At 38.0% G+C, this 13308-nt stretch overlaps 3 protein-coding genes across 3 annotated transcripts; 2 read left to right on the forward strand and 1 right to left on the reverse strand.

Annotated features, from left to right (window-relative positions):
* Positions 1-2872: 2872 nt before the first annotated feature.
* GCK72_004989 (uncharacterized protein) lies at positions 2873-3541 on the forward strand (the record flags this gene model as incomplete). Its single annotated transcript, XM_003117063.2, has 3 exons — positions 2873-2926; positions 2976-3184; positions 3232-3541. The coding sequence occupies 3 exons, from the start codon at positions 2873-2875 to the stop codon at positions 3539-3541; spliced, it is 573 nt and encodes a 190-aa protein (XP_003117111.2).
* A 185-nt stretch (positions 3542-3726) lies between these two features.
* GCK72_004990 (uncharacterized protein) lies at positions 3727-8249 on the forward strand (the record flags this gene model as incomplete). Its single annotated transcript, XM_053724976.1, has 13 exons — positions 3727-3848; positions 3897-4092; positions 4143-4229; positions 4275-4367; positions 4415-4720; positions 4768-4928; positions 4973-5033; positions 5081-5323; positions 6301-6454; positions 6499-6653; positions 6702-7276; positions 7777-7926; positions 7973-8249. 13 exons carry the CDS (start codon positions 3727-3729, stop codon positions 8247-8249), a joined length of 2580 nt encoding a protein of 859 aa, XP_053589170.1.
* A 382-nt stretch (positions 8250-8631) lies between these two features.
* On the reverse strand, positions 8632-13056 carry GCK72_004991 (uncharacterized protein; the record flags this gene model as incomplete). The annotated part of the gene is made up of 11 exons (XM_003117208.2): positions 8632-8909; positions 8957-9417; positions 9467-9888; positions 10314-10440; positions 10488-11809; positions 11941-12027; positions 12074-12393; positions 12459-12639; positions 12688-12801; positions 12867-12955; positions 13008-13056. The coding sequence occupies 11 exons, from the start codon at positions 13054-13056 to the stop codon at positions 8632-8634; spliced, it is 3450 nt and encodes a 1149-aa protein (XP_003117256.2).
* Positions 13057-13308: the final 252 nt, after the last annotated feature.

Below are 13308 nucleotides of genomic sequence, written 5' to 3' on the forward strand. Positions count from 1 at the left end.
AACAAAAGATACGGGTAGGTCAGAGGAATTTTTCGTTTCGATGAAGGTTACTGCTTCTTCTTGACCAATCGGTTTGGCATCCCCTTGACTAATGTGATTAGACTTCAAAGAAGACTATGTCTATCTGTGTGTTGGTTTGTCCTATCATGCCATTATTTTATCATGGTTCTCTGGAGCGCTAATTGATACTCAAGATACACCCAAGGCCAACTCAAGGTACACTCTAGGTAAAACGTAGCCGTGTAGGTACATGTCAGACCAGATCTATATCTATGATGTATTATAAATTCACAACACTACGCCGCATGGGTTTAAAGGCGCATCTAATTTTTCAGAAATTTCGCGGAACGGTCTCGTAGTTGAAATAGATCAAATACCGTATTTTCGAGCTTTGCAGGTCTAAAAATAAATGCAAATAATGTTTTTCGCTTCGAGACCATTTTGAACAAATTAGATGCGCCTTTAAAGCCATGCGGCGCAGTGTCGTGAATTTATAATAGGTATCTCTGTCTCTCTGTCTGTAAATCTGTTCATCCAGATGTCTCTCTCTTTTCTCTATTCATCTGACCATCGACACAAAGTGTTCCTCTTTACATCATCTCTCTTCTTTTTTTTTTCTTATTTTCTATCCCATCATTTCCGTACACTGTGACCTCCAATTATTTTAGAATTGTCTCTCCCCAATTTTTTGTAAAAAATCAAACAGCAAGGTAACAAAAAATGTTCAATTTTGTTTCGTAACTTTTTGTTTACGTTGGAGGAATTTTCTCGTTTCACTGATATTTTGATAAATCAGGTATCAGGTCAGACGGGGAATGGCAGAAAACTTCTGAGAGAAGAATTGATCTCTTCATCTTCGTCCATGGGACATCTGGACTGACAGATCTATTGACATCTAGGATATCCGAACAGGGAAGGTCTGATGTTTGACCTACTCTCATAAGTTCTACATCGAACTTTTCTCTCCTTCTTTGCAATTTTTATATTTCATGAAATGGTTTGAGGTGTCTAGTCCACGCATCAATGCAATCGAATAGTCAAAAGAGTATAAATGACAGTTTTCACTTTTCTCTTCTTCACACAAAAGACACCCTCCTCCCACACACACACACACACACACATCTCATCATGGTCAGTTTTTTTTCCAGTACCGGAATAATAATAAGTTATTAGCACCAGTGTAGGGTAAGGTTTTTGAAATGTGACATTTTTTCACAAAGAAAAAAAAAGAAAAAAGTTCGAAAGAGGAAGAAAAGGCGAACTAATTGGAGGTCAAAGTAGGACTGTAATAATGGAAAAGAGAGAAATGACCAAATTTAACGAGGTTATGGAATGGATGGTTTTATGGGAAATGAGGTTTCCAGGTATTCAGTTTCAGGTGTTTTATGTGGCTGACCAAAGCACATGGCGTACCGTTATCGAGTTTCGCAGAACTGGTCATAGTTCATTTTCAGTTGAACTGGGGGATCCTGGAAAGTTCAAAATGATGTCGGTCATTGTGAGATTACATCGGAATCAAAGTTGAAATCAAAATTAGCATTTTCTTACTTTAAAAATATTTGATATTTCACATGATCTCCGAGATACGTCGGTATTGCCATTATAGTTCATCTAGTAGAGAAGTAGCAAAGAAGTCAAACACCCGGTTCTCTGCACCCTCTCACTATCTCACAAGCGAACCGTCAAAAATCGAACCATAGAGATCGAAAGAGCATTTTCGAAAACCTGTAAATCCATTTTCGAAACCTGCTTACGAGACATCTGACTTACTGAAACTTCACGTCAGAGGTCAAACTTTGCAGATTTTCAAGCCCAATCTTGAAGAAAATACTAAATACTACAAAATGGTAAAACCAGGCTTGAATTTTGACCACTAACGTAAAAATGCAGTTGGTCAGATGTCTCGTAAACAGATTTTGGAAACGGATTTGTAGGTTTTCGAAGTTGCTCCACGATTCGATTTCAAAGTTATTCTGGAATTGGCGATTTGAATAATGGCAAAAGAAACGATTGAATTAACAAAACTGAATTTCAACCCTTATGATGCGTTAAGTTGTCGGGAGCTGTGTCGCTGAAATTTGCTTGAACTTTTCCAGGTTTCTTTCTCTAAAATCCAGAACCAAAACGGCTTTTCAAATAATATGCAATGGAATCGAAAAAGAGAAAAATGCTCCAGCAGACAAGTTTGTCTGAACTTCACTGTGGTTTTCAAAAACGAAATAGAATATTTTCAGGTTATCCGCAACTATATCTGCCATAAAATCAACAGGAGTGGATGCAACGAGAGTGTGGGATAACAAAGAGATTCAGAAGAATCTTTTGTTAAGAAAGACCCATAAGAAGACAGTTTTTGTAATTTGGAAAGGAATAAATCACGCCGATTGGTGGAAGAAATCGGTTCTTGGTCCAGTTACTGTAAGTATTGATTCGTTAAAATTGTTATCATAAAGTTTATAAAGCTAATTACTTGTAATCGTTGAAGAGAAGGATCTGATGAGTGGAACGACATCTGAAGGTCAAAAGTCATCTCGAGCAACAGAAACTGTCTTATTCGAAACGTGTATTTCGCTGAAAATGAGAAGCTCTCAATAAATGATTAATAATTGTGTCCGATTGTATTTCAACACATTTTCATAAGAATTCCAACAGGTTTTTTCGTTAGTTTTCCGCCTATCATCGAATTATCATCTTTTATTATTTTTTAAAATTTAAATAACGTACGTAGAAACCTGTGGAAAGGTCACTGTGGGTGAAAAAACTAGAAAGAAATAGAGCAAACATAGTGACACGTACGAATAATGACACGTGGAAGGTAGATGAATTTTTATTGTTATTTTGGAGAGGCGATTATTTTATTGTAAGTTGGAGTAAGATGTCCGCACGAAAAGTTGAATTGACGAAGCTGGACTTCAAGCCTTATGATTTTGTAAGTGATATTTCTGAAAGTAACTCATTTCCAATGAATTCTCTTTCAGGTTTCACTTAAAATGACTCCCGAAAAACAGTTTGTTCAATACGAATTTGATAATCAGGAAGACGTCGATATCCTTGTGAAATGGAAATCCACACGACCACCGAAGTATAACGTGGAGCCAAACTACACAATCGTCAAATCCAAAACCAAGTTCACATTTCAACTGTCTTGTAAAAATATTGTGAAAGAATACAACGTTCCAGCTGATCGGTATGTGAAAGGCAATAAATAAGTGACTATAATTCGAATTTTTCCAGATTCTCCGCTGTGATCTACGCAATCAAACCAACCAATCACAAGCCAAAAGCTATCTGGAGAACCCGTGAAATTCTGGACGATCTTCGAATTGGATCGAGGCACAAAAAGAATGTCTATATTGTGTTTGAAGGTGTCAATGAGGCAAATTGGTGGAATAAATCAATACTTGACGAGCAAGAACGAAACGACCCGACTTTTGTTATTGATGACGAAGAGTGTGAGCATGATCAACTGAAGACTGCACTTTTGGCAGGACACTTCACAATTGTCCATGTTCCTATTCAACAATCAAATGAGATTCCAGAATAAATTTTTATGTATATGGATTTTAAATGTTTTCGGATAAACGGACACACAGACAGATCAATCCTTTTTCTTCCACGTGTTCCATTTTTTCAGAATTGTTCGCCTGGAAACTTATTTCATTCCCTCATATTCCCTGTTAGATAAACTTCTATTATTGATAACTCTAACAATTTCATAACTTGAAAATTATGAGTTCCATCAAAACTGATATCACAACAACTCAGAAAGTGGATACGGATGTCGAGACGGAATCACAGGTGAACAGCATGGCTGGAAAAGATGATGGATGGTTCAGTATGAAGAAAGTGATGTGAGTTTGAGGAACTATGCAAAGGTACTAAAATCTGAAAATCTTTAGAATCATCGGTGTGGCTTCCATTGTCTCCATTGCCACTATTGCTCTTATTCTATACTTGACACTTCCCTCGTCTTCGGAGGAATACCAAAAACCAACTGCTCAGGCGCTGATTGGCGTCACCAAGACTACCGTTGCTCCATCAACAAGTTCTACAGAAGGCTCACAACAAAAGAAACAACTAATTTTCGTACAAGTCGTGAGTCTCCAGATTTCTTTGATCCTTATTTTAATTTCACTGATTTTCAGCTTTTCCGACACGGTGCACGAGCTCCAGGGAGACTTCCGAAGGAATATAAAATGTATTTCCCGAGGGGTGGAGGGGAATTGACAGATGTAAGGGGTTCTACGGAGAGTTCTTTTGATAATCTTTGTTTCCAGCGTGGCTTCAATCACAGTCATCTGGTCGGTCTATTCTTGAAAAAGAGATATGTGGATAGTGGGTTTTTGAACAAGTCATTGGTCAATCACGAGGTATATTTTGTATTCGAAAGATTGAAATTCTGATAAAAAAGTTGCAGATGAGATGGTTTTCTCGTCAAATGAGTCGTGTTTTGAGTACCGCCTCGACTATTGGCTCTGCAATGTTCCAAACCCCTGAGCAAAAATACAAAACAGTGGGGGTTGTGAGCAGAAAGGATAATGATTTCCTTCTGACGGGAGGTATTTCCAAATGTAAAGCAAAGAGGAAGATCATCAAGAAAAGATGTCCCGGTCTACTTAACAAACATTTAAATAGTGAAATAGAAGCATTGAAGTGTCTCGATCAAAAACCGAAAATCTTTGAAACATTCAATGTCACAGATTCTGATATGTACATTAACATGGTAGGAAACTTCCAGAGTTTCCGATTTTCAAGACTCGATATTTTCAGTACAGAAATAATGTGCCTTTGCCGGATAACGTTTTGCAACACTATAAGGAGATAGCAGCAGGATATCTTGAAGTACGAGACTTCAATAATGGTGTCGGTGATTCTGAATTGATACAAATTCGTTTCGGACTTATTATCAACAAGTTGTTAAATGATTTGACGTTCGTCTGGATCATTTAGTAATCAAAGAGTTCTCGTATTTCAGAAAAGCCTGGGAATCTCATTTGAGCAACACCACGACAAGAAAATTCAACGCATACTCTACTGTAATTATTTGAAAAAATTCAACTAACCCGTGCCCATTTATTTTCAGCAAGACTGGCTAATAGGTGGTGTCTTGGATGCGTTCAGTGTCCTCAAGTACCTTCAGTCGATTTTACCGAAAGAGGAACCAAACTACAGTGTAATGATAGTAATTGAACTTTGGGAGATAAATGGGAAACCGTTTGTGAAGTTTTTGTACAAACCGGAAGAGATCACTGAGGAGAATCATCAACTGTTGGATTTGACAACTAAGGTTCCCGGTTGTCAAGGACTAGAGGATTGTCCATTGGAGGTGAGGACAAACAGGGAGATATACAGTACCGAAAAATAAAAAATATATACGAACTTTGCCAGTTTTCAGTTGAAATCTTCTAACTTTGAGAGTGTGTCATGGTAATTCTGATTGTGGCACGTAGTAGGTTTTCATGAATCATAAGGATTGAAAGTAGAGCTTAATTTTTGTACGACTTTTTTGTATGGACACTCCCTAGCAAGTTACATATCAACAAAGTAATTTCTCCCTCAAATCGCCAATTTCAAGGCAAAATAGTGCGAATTTTGAGTTGTCCCCTTAAAATGACCATAACTCTCTATGGAGTGACCGTACAAAAATGTTGTCAACTTCAAAAATGAAGCTCTACTTTTGATTTCTAAGATTCATTAAAAACCTACTAGGTGTGACAACCAGAATTTTCATGACACACTCTCAAAGTTGAACAATTTCAACTGAAAACGGTCAAAGTTCGTATCTTTTTGCACGGTACAGTACGTCGGTGACTCTTTCGAATTCAGGTTTTCAATAAATGCTGTGATTCACATCGACTCGATTTTTACACTTATTTGCAAAAGTGCCGTCCTAAAGAGAATCATTCAAAGGATAGTGCTGAGAAGGATGCAACATATCTAGACTTGTAGGAGAACTATTTTCAAAAACTCTTTCAAAAATAAATACGTCTTTTTGACAACTTTGCTTTTTGATTTTAATGGAATTGATAAACAAACATACACTTTAATTTGTAGCCATCTGACTTATTGCCTACAAAGTGATAAGAAGTGGATGCTACTGACGAAAGGGGCAAAGTTTCACATGTGCAGTGTGCACTTGATTTTTTAAAATGACAACTCTCAGGCAGCTAGGAATATTTGTGTTGATTTCTTTCGCTGCAAACTTCAATTATGGATTTTCAACTACTTATATTAACACTTCAGTGGATGAGTTCAAGGTACAGTAGTTTCTATTTTTTCGTTTTTATATTTATAAGTTTTCAGACCTTTCTAAACACTTCCCTATCTCGTCGTCATGTATTCATGAGTGAACATAAATATGACCTCATATGGAACATTTTCCTGAATTGCTGGTTTGTCGGATACTTCATTGGAGTTTGGTTCAGCCCGATTTTCAATGATCGTTTCGGAAGAAAAGGTGAGTGGTGAAAAGCTTTAAATTTCTAAAAAAAATAATTTCAGTTGGTTTCTTAATCGGAAACTCTACCGCATTTATCGCTTCCATTTTACAATGTCTCTCTATTATTTGGTACTGCCCTGAGCTTCTGATTGCTTCTAGATTCATCACTTCGATATGCATGGCTGTAACTTATCAATCTTGTATTCTGCTCCTACAGGTATCTAGGTATTCAGAATTCAAATATCTAGAACTTATATTTTTCTAGGAATGCTCTCCCACCCATCTCCGAGGGAGTTTCTCATTCTTGAGTGAAGTCTCGTACTCCTCAATGACAATGGTCGGAAGTTTTCTTGGTCAAGATTATATCCTGGGATCTCATATTTTCTGGCTCTGTTTCTTCGTCGTTCCATTTTGTTTTCTGTTCACTTTAGCACTATTCATCCTTCCGGAAACACCAAAATTCTTATTGATATCGAAGGAAAACGAATCAAAGGCAATCGATTCAGTGAAATATTATCATGGAATGGATTCAGATGCGAAACAAGTTTTAGAAGATATTCGAAAAGAGGCAGAATGTGAAATGGACTCAGATTCAGATAATTCAACTACTACAGGACTTCAAAAAATGAAAGAACTATTCACGGAATCACATCTTCGAATGGCTCTAATTCTCAGCGTTTCTGCACTAACAAACACTGTTGGACTATGGGCATTACTACTGTCTTCCACATTTTTCCTTGAGAATGCAAACGTAGAATCAGAAATCGCTGAGTGGAGTACAACTGCAATGAGTCTGGCATATGTATCAGGTACCATTACCGGCGGAATTATTATTGAAAGGTAATTTTAAACTTGAAATTGTTGTACAGTACCGCTCAAAAGTGTATTATGTTTTGCCTTTTTCAGTTGAAAATGCCTAACTTTAAGAGTGTGTCATAGTAAAACTAACTGTCCCACAAAATAACTTTTTATGGCTTGGAACAGACCAAGACTAGAAATCCATTTTTGTAGTTGACAACGTTTTTGTATTGGCACTTCCTAGTAAGTTATAACAAAATAATTTCTCCCTCAAATCGATCAATTTCAGTATAAAATAGTGCCATTTTGGACCTGTCGTCTTAAAATGACCATAACTCTCTAGGAAGTGTCCGTACAGAAAAGTTGTCAACTACGAAAATGGAGTTCTATTCTTGGTCTGTTCGACCCTATAAAAAGTTGTTTTGTGAGACAGTTAGTTTTACTATGACACGCTCTAAAAGTTGGGATTTTTTTCACTGAAAAATGCAAAACATAATATACTTTTGAGCGGTACTGTAAGTCTATTATCTATTCTATTCCAGAGTTGGTCGTCGAAAACTGCTTCTTCTCTTCACTTTTCTGAACAACTTGGCTCTTCTCGCCTTTGTATTTTTCGCAAAAATTCGTATTCTGATAGATCCAATGAAATATGGATGTCTTGGAGCTCTCATCGTCTATGGATACACTTATGGGTTAGTTGATTTCTCTTATCTTGATTTCTTCAAAAACGAGTTTCAGAACCGGTGTCGGCCCAATTTCTTGGTTCATTTCCTCAGAGTTAGTGCCCCAAAAGCATCGAAGTGTTGCTCAATCAGTTGCTTATGCTATCAATACTATAATGGTTGTGATCACTACGTTTACAGTACTCCCATTGTATTCTTTGATTGGAAGTTATGCTTTTGTCATTCTATATTCTATTCCATCTTTCATCAGTATGCTCATCCTATTCCGTTATCTACCAGAGACTAAGGGGCGGGAGATTCATGAAATTGTAAATGAGTTGAAGAGAAAATAAATTGTAAAAACAATGAAATCTTTATTGAAACCTTCTATCCGATATATAGTCGGTTAGAGATTTCTATGAGGAAAGTGAGAAAAAAGGAAAAGAACAAAGCGAAAAATGAACGGGAAGGAACAAGAGAAACAAAAACACCCGAAGTTTCAATAAAAACATTTGAAGAATATAGAAACACAACCAAATTATGGATCAAAATACGACTGGATTGAGGGAGAGAGACAGGGAATAAGTTATACCATTAAATGTGACAAGAAGAGAAATAGCTGAATTAACACAACCAAAAAGTATGCACGTAGAGATAATTAATTATGATACATGACTCACAGTTTCGCAATACATAAATATTTAGAAAAATCTACAAAAAAACTGATTTAAAAACTTAACGATTCTTCATTTCAATATACTGTTTCTTCGATACTCTTCCGCAACAGCAACCAAGTAAAAGAATAAATACAACAATTCCAGCAAAGTATCCCAAAATGGAATTTCTCTCCGGATGCTCCATGACCAACGTGGCAAAGGCATGCCACGAGTCAGGTAGAGCCATCTGGAACTCTGAGTGAGCCTTCATCCACAACTTGTTTCTATCGTTGAGTTTTGTGTTGCACTCCTTGGATAGTTGTTGTTTGTCGGCGAAGTCCATCAAGCACATTACGACTAAAAGATTTCAATATTTATTCAAAACCAGTCAAATGAAAACTCACTTCTACTATGACCTGGTGGCACATCTCTGCAATTTCTCTGAATATCCATGGCACATGCTTCGTGTAAAACAGGATCCAAATGAATATCAACAAGTGATTCTTGAAGTCGTCGAGCAACTTGTCCAGAGCATGCGTTATCCTTGATGAGTCCCTTGTTGAAGTCAGCCTTCAAACACTCCATAACATTATCGAAATGTCCTCCAGATTCTAAAATTGTGGCAGAACAATGCGAATTGATGGTTGACTTGCAAGCATTGTAGAGTGGTGGATCAAGTTGTGGATCAAATTCAGCCTCAACGATAGCTCTGGAGACTTCAGCGGAACATCGTGGAGAGAATTCAATGTGATTTTGGTCGGAGATAGATTGACGGAACTTCTCACGAAGACATGAAACCACGACTCCATCAAGAACAGTTTGAGAGTATTGAGGCATGTTGATCTTCTTCATGTCTTCTGGGCAGCTGAAAACAAATAGTTATTTATTTTTTCTTTGATGATCGGAATACTCACTATTGCTCGGCTTCCTTTCTGCAAGATGTCAAAAGTTGTGGTCTCAGTCTAACATCTCTCGCAGATTCTTGCATTCTCTCCTTGACAACAGCCTTACATTCTCTTTGGAGAAGTCTCACAATCTTTGTGTTGGTCAAACATTCCAAAACATTCTCAGAGTCACTATTTCCACAGAACTTTCCAATATCATATCTACACTTCTTCTGCAATTCATCATCCATCGAGTTATCAACAGCCTCAATTTTCTCTCTGTAGAAGATCATCGATTTGCAGTCAGGTCCAAGCTGTTCAAAGTTCAAACGGAGACATTCGACAGTGTCTTCGAAGGTTTCAGCGGTGTTACATTTGAAGATTTGGATTTCACGAGAGCATTTTTGAGAGAGTTTTGGATCAGCATCAGCCATATGTTCCTTATCGTCGAACTGAAAATAGGAGAGGTTAGTAAGGGTAAGGGATGAGGGCAGTTGGGGTAGTCAATAGTACTGGCTAAAAAGCTATCTCACTTTGAGTGAAACACCTTTTTAGCCAGTAAAATAAATAAACTCTGAAACATTCATAAAACAAGCGAAGCATTCTAAAACAGATGGGTTGATAGACAAGACACAGTGATGGGATAGACAACAACACAACCAAACGTGGGACAAATTGCTAGTGTGATTTTCGAAGTGGTTCTTTTCAAGAAGAGAGTTGGATTGAAGTATTTTGAATAAACCCAGTGAAAACTTTCGTGCACTTTTCCCGTCAAAACTTTAAACTTTAAAAACACCAACTCTCTTCTTTCTAATCATTCCAGAAAAATAACCGACTTCTCATGCAAAAGACAGGAACAACACCGAACAAAACTTACTTCTACCTGTTCTTGTTGAAGATAAGCCACTTTGAGTTGTTTCTTGCAGTCGTCGGTCAAATCTTTTGGTGATCCAAGTACCTTGTGCTCGAATCGAACTTCCGAGAGACATCGAATGATTTCTCCCCTGAAAACTTTAGTGTTGGAAATAATTTCTCCGCTTAGGGAACTCACTTATCGTTGTTATGATCTCTGCAATTCTGTTCAATATCAGCGGCGCATGCCTTTTGGAATTTGTAACTGAAGTGATAGTCTCTCAAAGAGATGAGCTCGAAATGGTTGACATATGATCTACATTTGGTAGTCATCTCCTTAGCATCTTTGTTATTCACAAGACACTCCAAAACATCTCCATGATCAATATCCTCCAAAGCGAATTGAGCGCAGTGAGTAGAGATAACTGGTTTACAAGCCTTACTCAATGCTCTATTCAATTTCGTGTCTTTAGCCTCCATTTCTGTGAATTTGGTGAGCTGAGTGAAGCATTGTCCGTACTTTCTCTTGAAGCTGTCAGTCTCGAAGTTCTGTTGAAGACACATCATCTCCTCAGATGGCTTCACATTGTGGGAACAGAACTCCGAAAGAGCATCACGACAAGCATCCTCGATTTCAGGGATCAAGTTGACACGAATTGCACGGACATGAAGAAGTTGACGAACTTGAGTTCCGCACTTTTGGGAGAGTGGATTCTGTTCATCATAGGCACTTCTGTAAAGACAAGCAAGAACTTGCGGTCCAGGGTCAACAGTGTTGTCAGTGTTATGTTGTTGGTGCCAGTTGTCAACAGCAGAGCATCTACTGACTGCTTCTTGATGACAAGCCTCATAAAGTTGTGGGTCTAGAGTCCAATCTCTAGCCATGAAGTATTGAACTTCAAGAAGACGTTTTTCGCATTCTGGAATCATATCCGGACTATCCACATTTTTCATAAGACAGGTCAGTGTGGCAGTTTCAGAAACGGCGTCTTGAGCACATGGTCCATCAATAAGAGCTCTGCAGGACCCATAGAGAACTTTGTCAACCTTGTAGTTTCTTCCAATATCCGCAACTTTTACAACTTGTTGAACAGCTTGAAGACATTGTGCTCCAAGTTTCAATGTTTCATTTCTAGATTCAGCATGCTCCATCAAACAATGAAGAGTTCTTCCCTCGGCCTCAATATCTCCACGTGGACTACACCATTTATCAATTTCCTGTGCACAATTGAGAACAAGTTCGGGTGCCATTCGGAAGTGCTGCATCATCATTTGACGATGAGTAATCATTTCATGAGCACACTCTTTCGATGGCTGGAGTTCTTTGTGCTCCGGTTGATTTGCTCCATTTTCCAGACAGAGAAGAATCCAAGCAAGATGGAAATGGGCGGCCGCTTCAATTTGATTTTGTGGTTCACACTTGTATCTTGTCAATTCCGGTTGACAAGCTTTGGTAAGTGGATGAGCCATTCGGTAGTCTCTTCCCATGAGATACGCTCTCTCGGCAAGCAGATTTCCACACTGAAAAAAAGAGAATTACCATATTTAGGAATGCAATGTAGCAGCTATGCAAACAGTGGTGTGTGTTGAAAAAAAGTTGTTTGTATTGTTTAATAGCACTGAAACTGATGTAACATCTAATAAAAATTTACCTCTGTATCCATGAACTTGTCATTTCTGTTTTGCATGAGACACTCGAACACTTTTCCTTGACCAGATGGAACATCTTTACAGTATCTCTGAAAATTCAGACGTTCAGATTCAAGATAAATTCTCAAAACACACCTCTCTGTCCTGTCTACAAGCGAAGAAAAGTGGTCGATCCAAATGGAAATCGTCAGCCTGCATCTCAGCAAGCCTCAACACTTCATGTTTACATTCGTCTCCAAGTATAGCCAACGCATCTGCTTGAGTCTTCGCATTTTTCACCACTTTATCCAGAATACATTCCAAGGCCATTCCCTGGGTGTGAGCCACTCGAACTCCTTTATGAGCTGGGTCAGGGGTGAGAACGTTACACTTGAATTGGTCGAGTACTGCACGACATTTAGTAACGAATGGACCAACGAGACGGAAGTCGGAGAAGGCTAGTCGTTCGGTACGGGCTGAAAAATAGACCAATATAACAATTTTCAAGATAAAAGAAACTTTTCAAAAATGAAAATCTTACCCAAGAAAGCGTGACACTTGCTAGATTCCGTCACATTCTTTGTGAACTCGATTAAACAACTCAATGCGAATCCAGGTTGTGTCAGTGTTGTACACGTTTGCATAGCTGCGTTGCCCTTGAGTTCTTCCTCGCAATATTGTTTGGCAGCCTTCACAAATCGTTCGTCTTGAGTGATTTTGATCTAGAAAAGTTGGAAGGTGTAAAACGGAGAATTAAAGAATTATCTTACTTTAAAATCCCACACAAGTTGTTCACACTGTTCGGAAAGAGTAGCAGTTTCAGATAGTCCGGCGTCTTGAAGACATTCCAAAATTGACATGTCGCTCGTTAGGTCTACATCGGGCTGAAAATAAGTAAAATTCAGTTTTTCTTATTTTAATGCGGAATTTTCTAAATAAAAAAACTTACTCTACTACAATGTTTGTGAATATCAGCTTTACAAGCATCAAAACTCGAAAGCTTCTTCTCCTGATCGTCCACTCCGTTTTGTTGTTGTGCTAAAATTAGAATAAATTAAACTTCAGACAAACAAAAATTGACTAATTATACCTGTCGCCAGCCAACATAAAGACACAAATAACAGTGGATACCTCCACATTTTAGGTTCAGAGGACCCTGAAAAACAACGAATTACCCAAGAGCTACACGTGTACCAGTCCTTGAAAAGAGTGACGTCACTCAACGGACTTTTATGGGTAATCCAGAGGAAAATCAATTAAACGAGGGGTTTGGAAAAGGTGAAAAGCTACCGAATGTACACAAAAGAACCGATTTTTGTCGGGTGCAAAGAGAAAAATGGAAAAATTTTCTGTGAAGATAGAAAAAAAATGGAAAACGGATCCTGGAAAAC

Source organism: Caenorhabditis remanei, chromosome II, assembly GCF_010183535.1.
Source record: "Caenorhabditis remanei strain PX506 chromosome II, whole genome shotgun sequence".
Taxonomy (NCBI): Eukaryota; Metazoa; Nematoda; class Chromadorea; order Rhabditida; family Rhabditidae; genus Caenorhabditis; species Caenorhabditis remanei.